The sequence below is a fragment of the Podarcis vaucheri genome, assembly GCF_965113315.1.
Source record: "Podarcis vaucheri genome assembly, chromosome: 10".
Lineage (NCBI taxonomy): Eukaryota > Metazoa > Chordata > Lepidosauria > Squamata > Lacertidae > Podarcis > Podarcis vaucheri.
Genome location: NC_138748.1, coordinates 34,715,076 through 34,740,044, shown reverse-complemented (window position 1 = coordinate 34,740,044; position 24,969 = coordinate 34,715,076). Strand labels below are relative to the sequence as shown.

The 24,969-nt window shown below is 43.6% G+C and overlaps 1 protein-coding gene across 1 annotated transcript in view; it reads right to left on the bottom strand.

Moving 5' to 3' along the window:
• The window catches only part of TMTC2 (transmembrane O-mannosyltransferase targeting cadherins 2), a 198,539-nt gene extending 179,675 nt beyond the window's left edge, over window positions 1-18,864 (bottom strand). Inside the window, exon 1 of the mRNA XM_082240978.1 lies at window positions 18,314-18,864. Coding sequence (XP_082097104.1) covers window positions 18,314-18,396 — 83 coding nt within the window. The 5' untranslated portion in view covers window positions 18,397-18,864. The remainder of the gene's footprint in view (window positions 1-18,313) is intronic.
• Window positions 18,865-24,969: the final 6,105 nt, after the last annotated feature.

Genomic DNA, 24,969 nt, shown 5'->3' with positions numbered 1-24,969 from the left:
TATATACACATTTAATGCCAGCAAAAAAGAAAATGGCCTCAATGACACAAATTTTGCTGTTGAAGCAATCCCCTTTTATGGCAACAAGGCAAGGAATGCTGGGTCTGTTATACTTCCTAAAACAGTTTCCTATTAAGGTTTACCTTTTTGTTTTTCCTGCAGTGTCTGGTTGGCAATTACCCATAGCAGGACCTTCTCAGTAGTGGCTCCACATTTATGGAATGCTTTCCCATCTGAGGTGCATCTGTCCCCCATGTATAATAATTTTTAAGAATTCATGTTCACCCAAGCATTTGGTGGCAGAAATATACTGGTCTGGCAACAATGTATCTATGAGGAGGTGTTATTGGTTTTTACTTAACTAGATTTCAGCCCTTCCAGCCAAAGGACTGGCAAACCAAAGCAGCAAACTAATGCAAACATTAGAAAAACAAGCATGAAAAGAGTTCAGCCTGGCCTGTTACCAGACATACTAGCATTCTATCTGTAGGATTTTCTCCCCTATGAAACAAACAGGATGAAGTTTACACCACCCCAAAAATTAGCTATTCCAGTCACTTTTGCTAAACATACAACCTGAATTCAAACTTTTTCTACCAATGCACATGCCAAGCAGTTTTGACAACAGGACTGCATATAAACAAACAAAAATATTCTACATACATCGTTCACACCATGTTCCAAGAAAGCAAACTAGAGATATTCCCTTTTTTTCTACAGACTGAAGTCAGCCACTTCATCTTCAATGATTCTGTGAACTTTAAAAAAGATGAATAATGTATGACTGTGCCTTAAATCACAATCTGAGTCAGGTATATGTGCCTGAGTATATAAACATGTTGCCCAAGAAGTCCTTATCAACAGAAACATGTTATGCCAGCAGTGAGGTGATGCTACTACACTGGCACAGATTCAAGGTTACGTGTGAAGACTTCTGGAAGTCAGAAAGATCTTAAAAGAATTTCATCATAAAGACATGACATTATGCAGCTATTACAGCACAGGTACCCTCCATAATGTAGGACTCCAACTCCCATCAGTCCCAGCCAGCAAGGCCAATGGTTGGGGATTATGGGAGTTGTATTAGAACAGCATTTGGAGGTCCCTTGTATTACAGGGACATTTTAATGACACCGCTCACATGCGTGTAACCAGGATTTATGTTGGGGGTGGCAGAACCTTAGCTATTTTTTTTGATTTACTTGATTGTGGGGCGGGACAGATGCCCCCTGCCCCCACCCCCGGTTACGCCCATGGTTTGATATCCCTCAGACAGGTAGGAATAGAAAGAGCAACAGCAACAAATGGACATGATGAGACAAGTTTCATGCTCCGCATTGCTCCTAAATATTCAAACTCTTCAGCATTTTATCTTGAAGATAAAAGGTCAAAATTTATCACCTCACCCCATATAACCTTAAGAAGACCCTTCAAAGACAGAAATTAAGCCTGAACTAATAAAGCACTCAAACCCCAAAGTAATATCACTGCAAATTCAATGGAGCCAGAATTTATAAGGCCTTGAGGAAGCCATTATTTCCAGTTCAGGTACTGATTTTTCCATGTCCAAAACCATATACAGTGGTACCTCACGTTAAGTACTTAATTTGTTCTGGAGGTCCGTTCTTAACCTGAAACTGTTCTTAACCTGAGGTACCACTTTAGCTAATGGGGCCTGCCACCGCCGATGCTGCGCAATTTCTGTTCTCATCCTGAAGCAAAGTTCTTAACCCGAGGTACTATTTCTGGGTTAGCGGAGTCTGTAACCTGAAGTGTATGTAACCTGAAGCGTATGTAACCTGAGGTACCACTGTACTGCACCAGACACAATTATACACACATGGCATACTTCTTGGGGAACGAAGGTTGTTATGCTGCATCTCTTCACAGAGATGATTAAAAGATAAATTTGTAAGAGACACTCACAAAGTTACCTTTGAAATAAGCAAAATTTAAAATCACTCAACAAGATTAATTTAACCCCATTTAAGATCAAAACCTATTTCATACTTTCAAAGTGGTGGGGGGGGGGACTTAGCGAATCAGTGGAGATGGGCAGAATATTGCACAAGACTTGCATGTACTTGGTTCTGTATAGATTTTGTCTTGATAGCAGGGAGGAAAGTCATTTTATCTTTAAAGGATATTTTTTGGAATTAAAATATTTCTCCTACAAGTCCCTTTTACTATTACACAAGTATGTTTCAGTCAACGCCATGTATAAAGCAGACATTCTCACGAAGCGGCTATCAGTTCAATCATTTTCAAGTGGTGCCTGCTAATAAATGTCTTCAAACGGTCGGCAAACCTGAACCATCAACATGTGAAAGAGAATACAAATGGCATGTACAACCATGGAGGGCAACCAAAATGGTCAAAGGCCTGGAAACGATGCCTTATGAGGAACGGCTAAGGGAGCTGGGCATGTTTAGCCTGGAGAAGAGGAGGTTAAGGGGTGATATGATAGCCATGTTCAAATATATAAAAGGATGTCACATAGAGGAGGGAGAAAGGTTGTTTTCTGCTGCTCCAGAGAAGCGGACACGGAGCAATGGATCGAAACTACAAGAAAGAAGATTCCACCTAAACATTAGGAAGAACTTCCTGACAGTAAGAGCTGTTTGACAGTGGAATTTGCTGCCAAGGAGTGTGGTAGAGTCTCCTTCTTTGGAGGTCTTTAAGCAGAGGCTTGACACCCATATGTCAGGAGTGCTCAGATGGTGTTTCCTGCTTGGCAGGGGGTTGGACTCGATGGCCCTTGTGGTCTCTTCCAACTCTATGATTCTAGGATTCTATGAATTTTGGAAAAGATGAGTGTACCTGTGCAATGCTACTGAAGCAGCAGAGATCTTTTCCACTCCTCGAAATAACCTCCTCAGATCTCCTTCAGCAAATATTTTCTACATGGCCCAAGCTGCATTTCTCTGTCTGTCTCCGATTCACTTTCACTCTGACACACACAACATCTTTAACTTCAGTTCTGCCTTTTCTTAGCTTCTAAGTGCTCCCTGAGCAAGGAAGAACGCTACTTAAATATTACGTGCAACATCTATTCCGCTACTGCTAGACTAGGTTTGAAATTGTAATACAATAATAGTAATGGCTACAAATGCTTTCCCTCCCTTTAACAAAACATATTTTCCAATGAGCTAATCCTAGTATTTATCAGGCTATATAGCTCACTGTGGGGTTGAAAAGAAACTCAATTATCTCACATCTCTCCACCACAGGGTAAGCCTTTGACAAAACCACTACTAAGGAAGTACCCTGCAAAGGCACACGACATTTCTATGTACTTAATCTCATTAAAAGCCTTACTTCTTCGCACTTTTTTTTTGCCTCAAAATACCATTTAGAAGCCACATTTGATGTCGTGATACAAAATCATGAGCATACCTACATTGAGAGTCATTGTAAAAGTAAGGTCTTTATCAGGAGTTGGGAACAGGTTTTATCCAGTGGGCTGAATCTTGAGCTGCACCACTCACCCCAGGCCATTCTGACAGGTTAGTATGTTGATTCAACTGTCAATCACCTGATGCCACTAAGAGGTCAGGAAACCCAACTTCAAAGTAAAGATTGGGGAGTACACTTGCAATATTTTCATTTCTTCCTTGTCAGCTGCACTTGAACTCAATCTGGGCTGCAAAGGAAGATGAAAGCAGGAATCGGTCGCACTAGAAAAGCCCTAAGAATTATTATTATTAATTATAGATATCATAGTCAAGAAGGAGAATGAAAAGACTGCCATACTGATTGGCTGGGTTTTGGGCAGTGCCTATATCAAGCTTTCCACATTTGGGGGGGGGGGTAGTTTCAGAATAAGAAGTACAATATGTCCATCAACTGTAGTTGGCATGACAATACAGTGGTACCTCGGGTTACATACGCTTCAGGTTACATACGCTTCAGGTTACAGTCTCCACTAACCCAGAAATAGTGCTTCAGGTTAAGAACTTTGCTTCAGGATGAGAACAGAAATCGTGCTCCAGCGGTGCGGCGGCAGCAGGAGGCCCCATTAGCTAAAGTGGTGCTTCAGGTTAAGAACAGTTTCAGGTTAAGAACAGACCTCCAGAACGAATTAAGTACTTAACCTGAGGTACCACTGTACTCCATAACTTCAAGTTACAAAGCTATTTTAAAAAGCAACTGAAGTTAACTAAAACCGTTAACACATTTGCAAAGCTAAGCAGGGTCTGATCCAGTTTCAAATTGTATGTTGAGATGCAAGGCACGAGCACTGAAGGGTCTTGGACTAGATGACCCTCAGGGTCCCTTCCAACTCTACAATTCTATCTGTTATAAATTTGTGTATTGCCCTTAATCCGAAGATCCCAGGGCAGTTCAAAACAGAAAAATACAAAAGAAGAATACAAACCAATGACCCCCCACAACATATTTAAAAATCCATAGAGCATTAATCAGCTGGTTGAAAAGAAATAGGGTTGAAGGACAGGATAATAGGAAAATAAACAAAAAGAACACAGATTGCAGTATGTAATTTGATGCACAGAGTTAACCAGGCGAGGAAAGCAGTTCAGCCCTTGTAACAGTGACAATTCTGAATACAATGAAATAACGTAAGAACATTATATTACAATAAAGCAAAACTCCACCCTCAATGCTGGGAGACTGGTCCTCAAATCACAGGAGTCCTCCAGGAGAGGTTTGAAGAAGAGCTTGTGAATTACGCTCCTGTCTAGGGCCCTTAAATATCACTACAAGAATAGGGGGGGTGTATACATACATAATGTAACCATGCAGAACTTCAATGAAGGAGTATCAGATTAGTTGGAAAAGTAAACACCTGCTTCAACTAAACATTGCAGAGACAGGAAAATCTTGGACAGCAACATTTAAAACTTTAGTCCTCATCTACATGCTGAACCAGTGGATTTAACTTTTTAAAATGCAAAACAGTATAAATAATTATATCCATCCACACAGGAAGGGGGAAAATGTGTGTCAACCAGCTTTATTAGCAGACTTTTTTTTTTAACCCAATCTCATTTTTCTTAAACCTAAAGTTTCCACTGTTAAAAAGAACACAACAGAACAATGTCCCACCCCCCAATCCCACATTCAGATCTTCAGAAATCTTTAAAACCACTGAAACCCGTTAACGTCAAAGGAGCTTGGATAAGAATGCAAAATGAGGCAAGCATTTCAGGCAAAGCAGATAGTAAGAGAATTGCAATTATATGGTGGGAAAGGCCATGAAAGCCTAGCCTGAATATACTGAAAGGCAAGTGCACTTGCACTTTGAACAAAACAACTCCTGTGTCCTATTTTTCCTAATGCATTTCTTTCCATCGAAAGCAAAAAGCATCAGTAACAATGTCACAGTCAAGCATTCCAAAGTTACAAATCCTAAACAACTGACCAATGCCATAATTACACTGGACAGTGAAATGCTCTTCCACAGGAAGAGAAAAGGAAGTGCAAGGTTACAAAACAAGTTCCTGAACTTTGTGCTAAAATCTTCTTCAGACAACCAAAATTCCACAAACTCCTGTCTCCACTCATCTTCACTACTGTCAAGGGACAACTGTCCCAAGTGTTTGTTGCCTAGTTGTTGGTCAATAAGCCAAACAGCAGCAGCAAGGAAGGTAGCCTTTATTCTTGATCAAGAATGGTGTCTTACCAACCTCACGGTTCAGGAAAGAGCCCAGAGCACCCAACATTCACATTTTTTCATTCATTTACTTAACACACCAGCAGTTACAGTGGTTACATGTTTATTCATGCTCCCCCAATCATGTCTACCCAGCAAGAGCAGTTTTAACTTTTTGCCATAGTTTCAAGCTTCTCCCACTTCCAAACTACTGGTGTTCCAGACAGTTATCACATCCCACTGACTTCACCCCTCTGAACGCAACTTCCATGGAAATCAAGAACAAAAATGAGTCTTGCAGCTGCTTGATGCCTTAACATTTTTATATAAATAAATATTTGGGTTTTGCTATAAGGATACCCCTCTGGAATTTAATTCACTAGTTCTATCACAAGCCAACTCAGCTTCACTAGATTAACTCCCTTACATGGTGGGCAGTGTTTGAAACTCCCACTGTTCTAGGTGCATTTTGCAATGGGGAATTTCATTAGCACGAGCAGTTTCTGAGCTCTGGGAGCAGTACTGCGCCTAAGATTTCAGATTAAAACTGCAGAGTGGCTCCACTCCCTGTCACATGTGGCCTCCAACTGATTTTCCCCGTAGGTGAATATCCTTTCACAAGAAAAAAAGGTTTGCTACCCCTGATCTAGGCAATGTTTGGAAAGGTTGGAAATCTCCTCAGAGGTCAGCCATCAGATTTCAGTGGTTGTTAGTGGACTGAGAGCCAGTGCTCACATGCCCTGAACTGAAATATTTAGTATCCCAGGAAGCTGCTACAAAACTGAATCTCCCCCCCACCTCAAGATGTCTGATGTCCTTTAAAGGGTGAGGGACCCTTAAGTGGCAAAGAGGTACACAAACCTTCTCTCTCATGCATGCCTTAAGAACACCAAGAGCTTGATGTACAGAAATCAGGAGGAGACCAAATAGAGAGAAAAACATCACTACCTGCTAATATATTTGCCCACTGACCAACAAGCTGTCAGAAGAAACAGCTCAATTTTCTCCTTAAAAAAATGGGAATACATGTATAAGCAAGGATGGAGAAACTATAGCCCTTCAGGTTATTCCTCACCATTGGCTAGCTCCCACCATTCGTGGCCACTGGCAATGCAGGATTTCGGCGGGTAGAGGCTGAAGTCCAACAACATCCAGAGAACCACAAGTTCCCCGCTCCTAACATATAAGGTCTCCTGTTACTAGAGACATAAAATGTCATAGTTAATATAACATTAGCCTACTTAGTTACAGAAGATATTAACATTCAGGTAGTGTTCACACATCACACACCATAGGTAATTATTTGCTGTGAAAGAGCAGCCTCCTACTTTGCTCCAACCCTAGCACTAGCAACAAACCTTGATCCATTATTCATAATTATTTCTGAACCAGAAACTGTGGTATGTTCAGGGGAAAGAAGCAAATCATGATTCCCAAGTCAAATGTAATGCTGCCAGGGATCATGGTTTGTTGCTCCTTATCACTGTAGGAAAGGAGCAAAACATGAGTGATGTCCACATCACTCATATAAAATACTTAATATATACCGTATTTTTCGCCCCATAAGGCGCACCGGCCCATAGGACGCACCTAGTTTTTTGGGGGGGAAATAAAGGGAAAAAAATTATTTTCCCCCCCAGGCGTGGGGCTGGGGCGGGAAGCTGTCCCCCGAGCTTGTGGGGCTGGCAGCGGGGAGAAGCAGGCTTCTCCCGCCGCCAGCCTTCAAACCAGGTCAAGGGACAGCGGGAAAGGCGCGCTGCGCCTCTCCCGCTGTCCCCCGAGTTTGCGGGGCTAGTGGCGGGGAGAAGCAGGCTTCTCCCGCCGCCAGCATTCTAACCAAGTCAGGGGACAACGGGAAAGGCACGCCGCGCCTCTCCTGCTATCCCCCGAGTTTGCGGGGCTGGCGACAGGGAGGAGCAGGCTTCTCCTGCCGCCAGCCTTCTAACCAAGTCGGGGGACAGCGGGAAAGGCACGTTGTGCCTCTCCCGCTATCCCCTGAGTTTTCAGGGCTGGCGACAGGGAGGAGCAGGCTTCTCCTGCCGCCAGCCTTCTAACCAAGTCGGGGGACAGCGGGAAAGGTGTACCGTGCCTCTCCTGCTATCCCCCGAGTTTGCGGGGCTGGCGACAGGGCTCTCCTGAAGCCTGGAGAGCGAGAGGGGTCACATGCACATTTTCCCTTCATTTTTGGAGGGGAAAAAGTGCGTCCTATAGGGCGAAAAATACGGTAAGTGCGTCTCTAGCAGGCACGAAATATGGAAATCAAGGTCATTGGTAAAACAAAGGCAAGTGCTCAAAAGTACCATTCAAGTCCTTGCTTTGAAAATTCGGCCCTGAATAGAAGAAAACAGGCCTTGATCAGCTAAACCAATTTCAATATATAACATTTTTTTAAAAGAAGACGACAGGAGGTGCTAATCTCCAAGGGACTAAGTGCTATTTAAAATTGGCAATCCATTTCTAAAATGCTAGCATCAAGTGCGCCAGATACTTTAATAAAGCAACCATGTTAATTTTTGCAATGGCAATTTACATATGCTTCTATAAGCATGTAATTAAAAAGGTAAAGGTACCCCTGCCCGAACGGGCCAGTCTTGACAGACTCTGGGGTTTGTGCGCCCATCTCACATCTATTGGCCGGGGGCCAGCGCTGTCCAGAGACACTTCCGGGTCATGTGGCCAGCGTGACAACGCTGCTCTGGCGAGCCAGAGCCGCACACGGAACGCCGTTTACCTTCCCGCTGGTAAGCGGTACCTATTTATCTACTTGCCCCCGGGGGTGCTTTCGAACTGCTAGGTGGGCAGGCGCTGGGACCGAGCAGCAGGAGCGCACCCCGCCGCGGGGATTCGAACCGCCGACCTTTCGATCGGCAAGCCCTAGGTGCTGAGGCTTTAGCCCACAGCGCCACCCGCGTCCCAAGCATGTAATTATCACCACTCAAATTGAAAATATGGCCCAGGCAGAGATAATTCAGTATTATCTAGATACTTAAACTAGAACAGAGGTCATAAGCATAGGTCGTCCTAACCACAACCACAAAGATCTATGCTAGGTTTTAAGCATCACTGGCCACTCATAAGCCTGAAATACATTCTAGCTAACCAGAGTCAAAGTTCAACATCTCCTTTGTCTAACAACAGCTCCATGAATAGAGACGGAATCTTGCAGGCCAGCCCAGTTGTCTGTTAGAAACGTTTTGTACTCCCATGTGGAAAATCCTGGTTCAATTACCTGTCAGTCCTTGCTTCAAGGACCAGCTGGGTTTGGGAGACTTTCTGATGCAGCCTTCGTGGCTCTTGGGAAGGAGGAGGGTTACAAGTAATTCAGCAATTACTTTACAAAAGTCTTAGGGGAGTTCTACCATGAGAATTCAACATCTGATCCACTCTTGTCTGACAGAAGGAAAGGCAAAAATATTGACCTTCAGAGTTTACGGTAAGTAGCGTGTCCTGTGATTCATTAACATTATGGCTGGTACTTAAACAAACATTCTAAGCCATAATGCTGATTTGCAAGGCATCCTGCTGCATGAAAACATGTCATTATTATGATGAACATTAGACAAGACAAAAAATATTGTCATATGGCACTCTGCCAAAATGAATAGCTTACCTGATGTAAAGTAACACATTTATGGTAAGAAAAGACTGCTTGTCTTGAAAAGGGAATCAGATACGTTATACTGCATTAACTCGGAATCCCATCTTCAAAATCCATTTTCTCTATTTTTTTCAGAGTTCCTCAGCAACAAAAAAAGCACTACAAGTACCATCTTCCAAGGAAGAATACATTAAAAACTATGTGAGCACAATATCTAGCAAAGTATATAAAATTCTATTTAAATTCCCCTTCCACTTTTTAGACCACCATCAAAGAAACGTTATTTGTTAAATATCACTTGGGTACAAAAGTTACCATGTTGAACCAAACTTTTAGCAATGTGCTGAAAGGCAAGAGCCTTGCATGGCTTTCTGTCAACATGACAACCTGCCTACACAATCTGTTCAGCCCTTTTGAAAAGAGATACGAAGAATCCACATGGTCAGTCATGCGAAAGAGGAGACACAAAGAGTTCAAAGGTTACTAAACCTTAATGGTCAACAAGACCACCATAAACAGTCAAGGAGTGTTGCAAACTAGCTTGTGGATCCAGAAGGTTAGTGACTAAGAATTATGCACATCCAGTTAAAATTTAAATTCAAAGTTGTGTATTTCATGGTTTTTCAAGTAAATAGTATTTTTATAGTTAAAAATACAGAAGTTCGTGACTAACCATAACAAAGCCACTTGTTTCAGTTACAAACCCTTGCTCAGAGAGACCTGCTACGTCAGCCACCAGTAACTCTTAGACAGCACATTGGAACATTTAAAAGAAGAAAATAAGCTAGGTAACGAGGAAATGAAGAAGTAATGAAGCTCACAACTCCAATCCATATGTGAAGAGGCTATTTCCAGCAACCATTCTTCTTGGAAAATTCATGCACTCAAATAAAGGTTAATACTCTAGCAACTCTATCAGTACGAGAGCATAAATCGTATAAATACAAATCCTTTGGTGCATTGCTTCAACCAGCTTATCAAGCGATAAAGTCTACAAGATATTCAAGTCTGCAATTCTAACGCATTTACTAAGACCTAAGCCCCACTGGAGACAGGTCTCTAATAATGCCTCACATCGCAGCTATTTAAAATACATGCCGGTATGTGGTAAAGATAGAGCTGTAGCACGTGTGCACCTCGATACTGAATACAATTGCCGCAATTCAGAGCCCTCTCCTTCTTGCTGAGCAACACTTTGCTTTTTAAACTGTGAAGAGTTAAAGAGCTGTTTGGGGGCTTACCGTGACAATATTGTTAGCAAAGCCAGCTGCACATATTTGTCCGTCTCTGCAATCAGCATTGCTTATTATGACCAGCTGAGCATGGTCTGGGTACAATAGCAGCTCACACTTTGAGAAGGGTGCAGCTAGCACACTTGGCTCACCTGAACTACAGTTTGACTTAAGACAAACTTCACTTGAATGTGCATTTCACATACAACTCATCAGCAGATATCTGAGCAAAGCACAAACTGAATCCTGGGTAGCACTCGGTTTTCATGTCAGCCACTTGGATTAAATAGGATTTTAATCATACCACTGCATTTTCCAGCATGTTTATACAAGTAGACAAGCACAAACCTCAGATTATTAGCTCTTAGAACTCAACAATTACAGCTGTAGGGTATGAGTGGAACCATTATGCTTCTTTGTTCCTTTATCATCCTCCAATACATAAATTGGAACAAGAGAATTGGCACCTCCCTTTTCATGAGGTCTTCTGCAAATATAGCCTAAGGCAGTTGTCCCACTCTATATACCCACCTGGCTTCTATAGCTTCTTGTAATACTTCATTTCATGGCAAACTCTTACACTGCTTCTTGTACTTTTCTTCTCATTGTCAATTCATCTCCAATTTTATTGGATGTATGCCTCCATGCATCCCGTTGGGGTAATGCTCAAAAATTTGGCGAAGTCTGAGCTCTGATCAGAGGCAAAGTACAAAACAGTTTTTGCATAGGAATACTTACTTGCTAGGGACGCAGGTGGCACTGTGGGTTAAGGACAGAGCCTAGGACTTGTCGATCAGAAGGTCAGCGGTTCGAATCCCCACAACGGGGTGAGCTCCCGTTGCTCGGTCCCTGCTCCTGCCAACCTAGCCGTTCGAAAGCACGTCAAAGTGCAAGTAGATAAATAGGTACTGCTCCGACAGGAAGGTAAACGGCATTTCCGTGTGCTGCTCTGGTTCACCAGAAGCAGCTTAGTCATGCTGGCCACATGACCCGGAAGCTGTACGCCGGCTTCCTCGGCCACTAAAGCGAGATGAGTGCCACAACCCAAGAGTCGGCCATGACTGGCCCTAATGGTCAGGGGTCCCTTTACCTTTATTTATCTGCTGGTGAAAGTGCCACACTTCCTAGAAAGAACCCACTACTCAATTGTCCTTTAAGATGCAAGGTCAAATGTGATAACATGGGGCAGGATTTACCAGCAAGCCCCAAAAGGAGAAGGCCTGCACATGAACCTCTGCTTGCACAATGGGGTTTTAACCCCCTCCTCCCACTTCATGCTCCTTGAAATTAGCTTGAGGGGGGGTGTCAGAACACCACATGGGGGGAGGAGATGGGGGCTCATTCCACCTGTCAAGCTGCAATGCTTGCACAGGTGGAATGTTTATGATAACGCAAAATTGAATTCAACCCAGGGAAATCCTGTAATGAAGACACAGAATACACACCATTACATACATCTACGGAAATGATAGAGTGAGTTGTAGTCAACCGAATTCTACTCAGAGTAGACCCACAGGAATTAATGACTCTAAGTTAGTCATGTCTATTAATTCCAATGCATCTACTCAGGGTAGGCCTAAAAGTAAATGCCACCCGTTAAGTTTTTAAAAACCAAAATAATTAAGAGATAGATGGCTATCTATTCTTCTCTGGTTTTTAAACTCTTTCTTCCACTGCATGTATTGGATCAGTTTTCAGATACAGTGGTACCTTGGGTCTCGAACTTAATCCATTCCAGGAGTCCGTTCAACTCCCAAAACCATTTGAAAACCAAGGCACGGCTTCTGATTGGCTGTAGGAGCTTCCTGCACTCAAGCGAAAGCTGCGTCAGACATTTGGCTTCTGAAAAACATTCGCAAACCGGAACACTTACTTCCGGGTTTGCAGCATTTGGGAGTCGATTTGTTCGGGAGCCAAGCCATTTGAGTACCAAGATACTGCTGTAATGTCTTTTGTGGCACGACAAACAGACGAACTGAGCAATAGCGTACGAAGCTTAAAAAGGAAAAGGTAAAGGACCCCTGACAGTTAAGTCCAATTGCAAATGACTCTGGGGTTGCGGAGCTCATCTCACTTTACTGGCCGAGGGAGCCGACGTTTGTCCGCAGACAGTTTTTCCTGGTCATATGGCCAGCATGACTAAGCTGCTTCTGGTGAAACCAGAGAAGTACACGGAAACGCCATTTACCTTCCCATTGGAGCGGTACCTATTTATCTACTTGCACTTTGACATGCTTTCGAACTGCTAGGTTGGCAGGAGCTGGGACCGAGCAACGGGAGCTCACCCCATTGTGGGGATTTGAACTGCCGACCTTCCGATCGGCAAGCCCTAGGCTCAGTGGTTTAGACCACAGCGCCACCCGCGTACCTGTTACTAAGCTTGTACTAAGCTTACAGAATTTTAATTGGGACAATCATGGCATATAATGTACCATTTTAAAATTTTAGGAAGAATTGTTTTTTAAATCTGTAAAACTAAGCTCAGGTGATAGATTAACACGTTTCTTTACACTTTTTAAAAATTATGAGGTTCTATGCAAACTGTATCATTAAACAGAGCTAATAAAAATGTGCTTCAGAATTACTTGATAAGCCTTTAAGAAAGTTATGGTGTGGCATGTAGCCAAACTTTGAGATAACAGCAATATTTACCTTTTCATGCAAGTCATCTTGAAGTTGCTTTAATTAGCACTACAAAAATGACGTTTAACTGGTCTCTTCTAACCAATGATTTAGTTGACTAAATGTAAATGTATCTACATCTCACCTAAACACCAGTGTGTCTTCTGATGAAACAGGATAAAATGAAATAATTTATACCCTAGTAAAACAAACACTGTTAAAATAAATATTTTTCTTTCTTCAAGCTCCACTACAGATTAAAATTTGGTCCCAACTGAATACTAACTTAACTGGCCAATTTATAAAGCCAATAAATCACTTGAGAAACTTAAAAATAGCATCTGATACATATTTGCCTGCAGTGAAGTGCTTTCACACATTTCAAAAGACAGCAAAATAGAAAAACAATGCCTCATACTTTTTTCTCTCTCTTTCTTTTCCTAACTTGTTAAAAAGAAAATACAAGCATTTCTTTAAAAGTGAGGTGCATGCATGAGATACCCTTGAAACATTACATAAGTAGTGAAAAAATGACACACCATCTCTGGGAACTTGTGAAAGCACTCAGAAATGTTGTAAGTGAAGTTGCAGAATGAAAAATCAATGCCCATGATTGTAGAAACTAAGTTTCAAAGACATTAGTTTTGTAAGAAAAGTTTATCATGCAAGGTTAAAGGGTAATATAATGCTTTCCTTGGAGTGTGCAGCTTGTTGAGCATTTGAGTGTATACTGGAATGCAGTACTTCAGTGGATCTGCATGGGTGTTTTTAGATTATTGCTGCAATTATTTATGATTGCCAGTATCCTAAGACACCAAATCTTACACACCAACAATCACTTTTCCTCTTTATACAAATCACCCATATATCTCAACTTAAATAACGACCTGCCAACTATTTCAAATTTTAAAAAGTTTTCAAAGTATGGTAGTTCAACTGATGCAGTAGGTATCTTTAACAACCATGACGAACACACAATTCTAAGAGAATGTACACTAATTTTTCCCTTGCTATTTTGCTTCCAAGTGGGAACAAACTCACCTCTTGCCAGACCTCACTTTCCCTTTCTCCCATATATCAAGCCTTTGAAAATACTGCCACATTTCCCCCCTCTCTGTATTTAACATGTCCCATTATCTTTGGTCACTCCTTTAATCTTTGCAGATGACTCAGAATATGTGGAATTTTAGAACTACAGAAGGCGGCATGGGGAGGGGGGCACTTGCTACGCAATGGTTACTAAACCCCATATGCATTTTTCAGGAACTGAGAGAGGTGCTTTTCTCTCTATCGTATCTTTGAATTGGCAGTCCTTAGTTTCATGTTTCAGCAACTGGACCAGTCATATGGATACAAGCAAGTATTTATTTTCCCCTCTTGCCATGCCTTCATCCATTCTTCCCACATACATTGTGTATGCCAGATCTTTTCAAACTCCTCTTTAAACTCAATAATGAATTGACTTCATTTTCCTTAAAATGAGATTTGGCCTCAGAATAAAGGATTGTTTTGAGACGGTAAGTAACTTCATTCCAGGCGAGTAATGCACGTTGTTTTCCATTACTTTTTATCATTGATCTTGCTGTAAAGAAGGTTTTATGACACCATTTAATCTTTGCCAACCTACTAAAACACAGAATGCAATTACAGACACCTTTTATATAGCAATCTTGGTCACTGTATCAAGAAGAAAAACAGTCTAAGTCAATGTCACATCTGATAGAACAGAAAACCTGAAGGATTTGGCACTGCTTTATAAGTGATCATCAGCTTCAAAGTTTATATGCACAATTTTGATTCAATTTAACTTGGACGTATGATCCATATCCCACCTGGAAGGCAGTATCCCACAGCTTCTACTCAGTTCACATTTCATCGAGTTACATTCTAAGAAAGCTCCTGATGGTCCACACAACCCTGTGAGTGTAGTTAAAATATTTTAGGTCTGGGAGTTTCACTTTTTAAAAAAGATTTGCAGTGGTGAACTAGAAAAGCATTTGCTAGTTTGCAGTTTTCAACTCTCCTTCCTTCCCAATGTAATTGAAAATGCTGTAATTAACTGACCTACTCTACAGCATAATCAATAATTTCAGTTCACACATGCCAATGAATTTCTAAATCCAAGAGGTGTTTATGTCTTCAGCTTTTAGACAAATTAAACAAACCTGCAGTTTAAATGTCATTTATCCAACGCAAGATTAATGCTAAACCGGTACTGTTGGGATTAACAGAAAGAAAGAAAAAGAGATGGCCTGCAATTAAATTTCCACTAACATTCTGTAAGAGCAATCATGTCAAAATCAACAAAGAGCTTGACCTCTACATCCATGATGTTCAGCAACTGCAATACAATTTTAGGAGAATTAAACTGGCAAAGAGCACTAAATTCCCAATCAGTGTCCTTAAGCAACCTTGATAATGCAACCCCAAGATAATGCAGGAGGCAGGGCTGCAAAAAATATCCACATTCTTAGGTACCATCATCACATATTTAGGCAAGCCAACAACTAGGTGCACAGGATTTTTCCAACTCCGACGATGTAGGTTTACTTATGGCCATATTGATATCCTCCAACTACTGTAATACTGCATATTAACACCTGTAAGTATCTGCCAGCATTAGCAGAGTTATATCAGGTCTTATTTCAAAAGCTTTTATGCTGCTTTTCTATAAAACCGCACAAAGCAGTGTATAATCATTAAACTTCATACACCCATTAAAAGACCACTAACACACTAGAACACAGTTAATGGTTTTCTTAAAAACTTGGAAATAGAAAAGATCACGATCTGTAAAACTGGGAAATCCTTTAGGGTTAAATTGCTGAACTGCTAATCTGCAATGGCTAAGAAGGAAACACACAAGTTGCATTCAATTTTTGTAGAAGGAAAAAGAGCAAATCATGTCTTTATCCTACTAGTAACTCCCAAACTGTGACAGGTGCTGCAGTGTCCTGCAAAGCAGACCAAAATTCAGGATTAAGCAACTTAACTGACTTAAGTACAACCAGTTTATGTCCCAATGCAAATGATCCTTCAAAGCTGGAATAGATCATTTCCCTTACTATTTGCCTGAAAGTTTGAGGCATGTTTTCTGGCAACAGTTATGCTGCTCCAGCTCTTATGTCTGCGTTTATGCATCATCTCTGAACACAAACACATGACTGAATAATAATACCTTTGTAGCCACAGTAGAACAACAATGTAACTGAATGAATATATGAAGTCAGAACTGTCAATGTACCATGTGTAAGATCCACTTAGTTTGGACTTTTCCGACACTGTGGTGCTTGATTACTCCCATATATGAGAATTCAAGGGGCATCCCCTCAATACAAAGGCACTCTGCTGAAAGGCAGTTCACCCTAACCCAGGGGACCTATTCAGTTTCCAAACAGAGAGGGACCGATGAAAAGCTGTCAAAGTAAATCTATGCTCACTTTTTGGATGGTTTAACGTCAATGGAGCATGCAAACACCCCAAGATGGCTCATAAATTCAGCCAGGCGTGCTGCTCTCCCTAATATATTTTAATTATGCATCTGTTTTAATTGTAATCAGAGTAAGTCACCGGAAAAGGCGCAAATTGGAATTTTCTCTAACTGCTAATACAGCTTCTCAGCAGTGCCTAAGCACTTGTCCATTTTAAGGGGAGGGAGAAGCACCCAGAACAACTGTGACATTTTCTACAACTCGATGCAGTTTTCTTCAACCACATGGTTCACTTCTCATTAGCTGTCCAAACTCAAAAGAGCCAAATTCAAGTCCTGGGGGGCTTCATCTTTGCTAATTAGCATAAAGGAATGTTGAGCATACAGGCTGGGGAGCAGAACAGAAGAGCTTTCAGGAAGAAAAGCTGCTCAGCAGATCTTCAGAGGGCAAATGCGCACACGAACACTAACATGCAAACACAGCTAACATGCAAACACAGCCAAACTGATGATTTTCAAGTAAGCACTGCCCCTGTGAGCAAAGTTAAAGCAGAGGTTCCTATTCCAAGGCTCAGTTTCAGGCAGGGATCAATGCACTTTAGCTCCAGAACAAGCATTTTCAATGACAGGGCAACTTCTATGCAACAACAGCATGTGCAGAGTACCTTCCCCTTCAACACTCATTAACTACAAAGAAACTTGGGCACATCTGTGGGTTTTAAAGGGAAGGGGTTCCTAGTTAGAAAGCCCAGTTTCCATTCAAGCTGCAGCTTGGACACCCTTTAAAAATTCAGAGCATCCCTGTCCCTTTCATACACTTACAAGCGCAAGGGAGTTTAAGTGTCAAATGCTCTGGAAACAAGAGCATCAAGAGAAACAAGCTGAATCCATCCCCCTTCAAACAGCAATGGCTTTGTGGATGAAAGGGGGGAAGGGTTTGTTTCTAACCCAAACTTAACACCATTTAATGATCAAACTGGTTGGCAGGGTGAGGATAGATGGAGAATGTTTTCCTTTTGGAAAATAACACATGTGTGTATGGAATTATTCCCCAAAGAACAAAGATTTCCCTTCCCCCCGAACTTCCAAAAAGTGACCAGAAAGAGTCATCTTGGCAAATGCATAACGAGAGAAAGAATGCTCAGCTGTAACAGGGGACCTATGTTCCCCGACCTAACTTGACAGCCAGCTCTGCAAACTGCGTCTCTCCACTAGGGTGGGCAGATGGTAGATCGGGATCTACCGGCACATCGCTGCTAACCAGGAGTGGAACGGATGGCAAGTTCAGCTCAGGTACCGGGAACAAATCCGTAGCCGGAGAATGTCCTCAAAGGCACCCAAGCGCCCCCATTCTGCGTGCCTTTTGTTGTTGTTGTTGTTGCACCTGCCTCTGATTGGTAGATTCAAGCGCAAAGCGAAGTCGATCCGGGAAGCCCTGAACACTCTTCCCACCCTTCCTGAGCCGAAATTACCCAAGGGAAAGGCAGGCGCGCGAGAGAAAGAGAGAGAGAGAACGCGCAAAGGAAGAAAAGGTGCGATGAAATCCGTAAAGCGTTAAGCCGGGGAGAGATAATCGGATTAACCCTTCTTCCGCAGGTGAGAGCGCGGATTAGAGGAGGAGGCGGCAGTCCGGGCAAGGAAAGTAAGGACGCCAAGTTGTGCGTTGTGTTTGCACAGCCTCGCACAAAACCCCACGGCGCAGAGAGCGCGCTCCCTTTGGAACTGCCGGCGAGCGCAACCGAGCCGGACGCGCCCCCCGAGCAGGCAGCCCCGAGTCCGCCTCTCCTTCTTCTTCTTCCTCCTCCGCCACCACCTACCTGTCATCGTAGCAGAAATCTGCGCCGAGGGTGTTGAGATAGAGGGCGAGCCCCAGGGCGCTGCTCACCAACTCTGCGATCATCTCTCCGCCGCCGCCGCCGCCCTCCTCCGTCTTCTCCCCCTTCGCCGCCGCCGCCTCCCGCCGGCCGCGCAAAGCATCCGCCGCGCGCGCTTTCCCGGGCGCCCGCTGCTCCGCCGCCTCGCTCCACTTTCGCCGCCGCCGCCGAGTGCGCCGCTCGGTCCGCTCAGCGAGCGCCTGGCATCCCCCGCTTTCTCTCGCTCGCCCAGGCAGTCAGCGCTGCCGCCGCCGCCTCGCCGCTTTTATTGTTCCGCGCCGCTCGCTCGCTCCCCCTTTTTACCCCATGACTGGCCGGGGCTGAGCAACCGCCGGAGAGCAAAGCTGGCCGCTCCGCCCCTGCGCGAAAGAGAGAGCGAGCGAGAGCGCTGCCCGCCCGCCCGCCCGGCTCCGCTCTTCTTCGCCGGCTCCTCCGCGCGCCTCGCCGCCCTGAGGCCCCTTCGCGGCTCAACTGGAAGCGCCGCTGCCGAGGCTCTGAGAGCGCCCGCGTGGGGCTCGGCGAGGCTCCCATCGCGCTTGCGTGCCGCCCCGCCCTCCTCGCGCTCGGACCGCCTCCGCCTCCGCCCCCGCCCCTCGGCCTCCCCCGGACCGCTTCCCTCCCTTTTCCCCTCCCTCCCCGCGCGGGCACGCGCGCGCGCTCCGTTAGCTGAGGGTCTGTCGCTCCCGCCCACTCCCTCCCCCCCCTCCTTAGTTTCACGCTGGAAGAGGGGGGAGGCAAAATAGGTTGCTGCTGGAGGGGAGCCCAGGGTGGAGAGGAGGGGCGAAGCTGGCTGGCTGGCTGCGTCCGCGACTGGCACAGGCTCCCCACCTCTCCCCGCCCGTTCCGGAGCAAGCCAGGTGGAAACTCGTCTCGCCACCGCGAGGAAGGATGCTGCCGAGGCATCTGTGGGGGTGGCAACCTGGCAGGGCATCGCATTGTTCTGCACTGGCTCCTTTGTCGCACCTCTCTGGCCGGGCTGTGTTTCTTAAAAGTGTCCTGAAGTGCAAGCTAGTTTGTTGGTGGGTTTTTTTTATTTTTCCTTTAAAAGACCGCAACGATCCATTATTATTTATTGAAAAGAATCTAAACCGCATTGTTTTCATTGCCTTCTTTTAAACTTTGCAAACCGTCCATTTCTTGGAGTTGGGTCTTTCTGAGAAAGGCGTCTGAAATCCTTTACCTTAGTTATCGCCATCATCGTTACCCTTTATCAATTTATGTGCTGCTTAGTGCTAAATAGGATTCTAAGTGGATTGCAGATATATAAAGCAATCAGAGAAGCATTACAATATAAACATCTGTAATTAAAACAAGCAATAAAACAATCACATTCATTGCTGCACAATAATGCTGTAATGTCAATAGGATAATTTATGACACCAATGTGATACGTGTTGTCAATTGCGGGGGGAGGAGACATAAAACAATAAAAAAAATTTTTAATAAAGCACTGTAAAACAAAAATGCAGACTAAATGCAAATACAACCCCTGGGCAAACAGGAACATCTTAACCTAGACCCTGAGTCTGTTTTTGTGTGTCTAGAATGAAAACTACCGTACATATTTGGCATACATGATTGGGGGTTTCCAGAGGGTGTGAAAACAACATATTAGTCTTTTAGCCAGTGTCAGGTTATTGTGCTGCTAATATTTTAAAGAGCTTGATCTCCCCGAAGAAGCCACAATGTGGGAAGTAGGTATACAAATATAAAAAATAAAAATAATAAAGTAATTTCTGCCCCCAGCTTTCCTTCATGTTTTATGCCAGTCATCTGCAATGAAAGTGTTTCTTCAAGTGGCACAGCAAGCGGTGCAGCAATTCGCAAGAGCGCTACATGCCCAGCTGCAGGATGAGAAACCCTTTTAACCATCAAACCCTCCTCCCATTATTATTTAACACAATCCTCTCCAGACAAGCCAGGCATTAAGCACATTTGGGCCTTTTCCCTGGCAGCGCTTAAAGTGCTCTTGTGAAGCCTGTCTTTGAATGTCACCATTCCCCCCCCCTGCTGATCTCAGTTAGTTCCAATGGCTTCAATGTGTCATCACCAATCCTCGTAATTTCGGAACTGGGGGCATGATGCATTATGTGTGAAATATTAAAGCACTGAGAGAGCCCTTAGTCAACCTTCAATGGAGTGTGCTGATTTCTAGAAAGCCACTGTGTGCTGAATCTATACAGCCTTCCACTTGGAGGATATTAATTTAGGTCAGTGTCATCTAACTTTTTCAGCCTGAGGGCCACATTTGCTTCTTGGCAACCTCCCAGGGGCCACCTGCCAATAGTAATCAGGGCTATGAGCCAATGTTAATGTACATACCTCACTCTGTCCTCCAACCAAACAAGGAAGAATAATAACCAGAGTTCAAGTATATGTTTTATCCAGGCAACAACTCAGAGGTTACAAAACAGGGCTGGAGAGGAATGTGGTCTGGAGAAAGGTATTGCCAGGGAAGTGAGATGGGCTAGGAAGAGTTCTGAGGGCCAGGTAGAAACTTCTGAGGGCCATCCCTGTTTTACGCCTTTTCCTCTCTGCTCTGCACAGCTAAAAAGAAAACCAGATTTTCCCCTCCACAAATCAACTATGAATATAATTTGTGTTTATTGACTGATCTCAAGCACCTGCTCGTCCCTTTTCTGTAGAGTTTTTGAGGTGCTTCACAAGAGATAAAATTACAGCAGCAAAAAAACATAGAAATCAATTGCAATTACACACAGCAAAGTTGCAAATGGTTGAAATGAAAGCATTCTTTGTGCAAATCTTGTATTAGGATGGTTGGGATAACACGTTGTCTGTCTGAAGACACGCAAGACTTTTAGCGACACTAGAAGGTCGCTCCCACTCTCTTTCATTCTGGTGTTCAATCGACTGAACTTTGGCTTGTGTTTGTGCTTACACAATGGCGTGACACAGCGAGCCACTGCTTTCTTTTGCACTGCTTGCCCTCACTTTGTAATTTGTTCCTTTAAAATTTCTGCACCTATAAGTTCAGTGTGTGTGTATGTATATCCATGTATCTGACAACATCTGCTCTGGCTCACGTAGATTTATGCCACAATCTAGGTGTTAGCTTTGAAGGTGCCGCAAGATTCTGTTGTTTTGGATGGAATGGATTGACACAGCTACACTAATGAATCATTTACCATAGTCAGGTGTCCAAACCTTATTTTGAAAACATCGTCATAACTTCTAAGCAACAACAACTGGAGGAAGCATCATCTAGTTTATGCCAGCTATAAATTAGATTTTGCCATTAAACAACAAGGAACCTGGTACCCATACACCCCAAATGTTTTAGAGGGCAAACCTCCATACTGATCTGCTTTACATGCATACATTTGTTGTAACATTGGTGCAGCGCTCAAGATGCTATTGGACTCCAATTCTAACCAATCCCCACAAACATGACCAATGATCAAGATGAGGAGACATGCAGTCCACAGGTCTCCAGCTATTTCAGCTATTTAAATTTATCAAAGAAAATATCCAGCTTCCTTTGCCAACCTGGTACCCCCCCCCCGATGCTTTGGACTACAACTCCCATCGGCTACAACCAGCATGGCCAACAGTCAGAGATAATGGGAGCTCTGGTTCAGCAACATTTGAAGAGCCTTTCACATTTGGGCTGGCTTTACCCAGTGGCTATTGTATGAACATTTTGTGTCATACCACCACCCCACACCAAGTTTCTCCTCTGTGCTAATCATAACATTGACTTTGTCATTAAGGCAAGGATTTCACTGCAGTCGATAGTTTCTGAGAAATGGCAATGTATGAAAGTATAAAGCAGGATTCAACACAGCTGAATTTCTGTCGGGTTTTAAATCTGCAGAACATCAGATGAAATAGGTCTGCTTCACCTGCTGTTCCAGAGTTTCTCTGACCAGCAGAGGAAATAATTCCATATGACAGAGAGAACAGTATATATTCAAGAGAGTAAAGGCTTGGGAAAGGGTACCCCTTTTTTCATTTAGCTGGTTAAAATAGATGAATGGCATGCTATGCGCTAAATTGTGAAATACTTTAGCAGATCTTCCCAAGATTGCAAGTTCCTCAGTAGGCTGAGTGTTTGACATGTGCGATAATTACCAAGTATAAGGCGAGGTAATTTAGGAGTTCACATATATCACCAAGTAGTCATTTTCAAAATAACTTTTCATTCTATGAAATGAACATTGTCACAGTCTCTCAGAGGAAGGAAAGAGTGGGAGGGTTGTAACAACACATACTAATAACAGTAATTGTGGAGATGAGATGAGCCGCATAACCTAAAAGCTATTCAAGAGGTGCTGAAATTGTGTCTAATTTGCTATTTCAAAGGCGCATCTGCATGTGGTGTTGTGAAAGTCCCTATTCACATTGGACAAACAGATGCAGCATAGGAGCAAAATATCCATTCACCTAATAAAATACACAACGCCACATTTAGAGGATAACAGTTGTGGTACCACAGTAGCAGCAGTGCTGTCAGGGGAGGACTTGGGGGGGAGTCCAGAGTCCCACTCAGCAGAAAGGGTTCCCAAATGAAGCAATGTTGTCTTAGCACTTTTTCAAGTGAAGCTTTGCACACTGCCATCTAAAGAGGGTGCCTCCCATAAGACAAAGTCCAGAGTCTAAAATTACTACTGTACAGTGCAAACAATTTATAGTACAGGCCTGTCCAAAGTCCGTTTCGGCAGCCTAATCCGGCCTGCCAGTCAGTTTAATATCAGGCCCCTGTGGCAGTTAATTTCCTGGAGTAAAATCCTAAAAAAACCCTCAACAACTCCAACCCTAAGAAAAGCTCAACAACAACAAAAAAGGTCGACAACTTTGGTTGGCTCTTTGGTCAGCCTCCACAGCCCTTCACATCATCAAATCTGTCTGTCTTTGAAAAAAGTTTGGACACCACTGTTATACAGTGGACATTTGGGTTGCGAACGTGATCCGTGCAGGAGGCACATTCTCAACCTGCAGTGTTCGCAACCCACAGCACCATGTCTGTGCACGCTTAGGTTGCAATTCACTGCTTCTGAGCATGCGCAAAGTGCCAAAACCCAGAAGTATCCTGTTCTGGTACTTCCGGGTTCGGTGCGGTGCGCAACCCAAAAACGTGCAACCTGAAGCGTCTGTAACCCAAGGTATGACTGTAGTAGGACACTGTAAGGTTCACTAGCATGGGCAAAACTGCAGTGTCCTTCTGATAATGATGGTGAACCCCTCCATGGAATAATGTCTTCTGTCAGGTGCAGCTGAGCTTGCTTTAGGAACCCTGTGGATTGACATTGCTTCCCTGTGCAGCCATCGCGGCTGGTTAGAGGAAGAAAATATAGACAGTTGAAGCTGCAGCATTCAAGCCAGACCATAGTATCCTGCGGATCTGACCTGGCAAATCAGGTGACACCAGGTGGCCAATGTGGTGCTACTGCCTGATATAAACATCCCAAATCTGCTGCCTTCTTTCAGTCTGGACAGCTTGCTGGCAGTGATGCCACCAGGTTCTTCCTTTCTGCCACCCAACTGGTGACTTGATTACCTTACTGCAAGTCTAAGACTTGACAAAACAGCTTCATATCACCTATCATATACTTCCCTGTGCCTTTCTAGAAAGTGTGCCAACTTCATAAGGTTGTCCAAAGAATAAATCCTCAGCAAACTGAATATAGGAACCTTCTAAGAAATAAGAGGGAATTGTGCTAATACACTTTGGAAGCAGTAATGTAGAAGAACGTGCTTTGGAAAGGGGCAACATACTTCGTATTTAACACCTAAATAACAGAAGGAACTTGGAGAAGAGCATAAAAATGCCATTGCTGTTGTCAATGCACAACATACATGATTATTGCAATGAGCTGTGTATAATGTTACGGAGTTCAATATATTCTCCATTGTAATGTGTTTAAGTGCAAAGAATTGATGCTTTTGAATTATGGTGCTGGAGGAGACTCTTGAGAGTGCCATGGACTGCAAGAAGATCAAACCTATCCATTCTGAAGGAAATCAGCCCTGAGTGCTCACTGGAAGGACAGATCCTGAAGCTGAAGCTCCAATACTTTGGCCACCTCATGAGAAGAGAAGACTCCCTGGAAAAGACCCTGATGTTGGGAAAGATGGAGGGCACAAGGAGAAGAGGACGACAGAGGACGAGATGGTTGGACAGTGTTCTTGAAGCTACAAACATGAGTCTGACCAAACTGCGAAAGGCAGTGGAAGACAGGAGTGCCTGGCGTGCTCTGGTCCATGGGGTCACGAAGAGTCGGACACGACTAAACGACTAAACAACAATTAGGAAGAGACTCTTAAAACGAATTATAACCAGCACCCTAATGCTTAGCTCATTGCTTGGGTTCATAGTGGGATAGCTCAGTCAGTAGACCACGAAACCTAATCTCAGGATCATAGGTTTGAGCCCCACTTTGGGCAAAAGATTCCTGCATATCAGGGGGTTGGACTAGATGACCCTCGTGGTCCTTTCCAACTCTTAAATTCTACAATTCTGTGAAACACATGTCTGAAATCAGTGGATCATGGGAACAAATAATGGCACCAAACTAAGGCTGCAATCCTGTGCACACTTCTCTAGATGTAAGCACCACTGAACAGAATGGAACTTACTT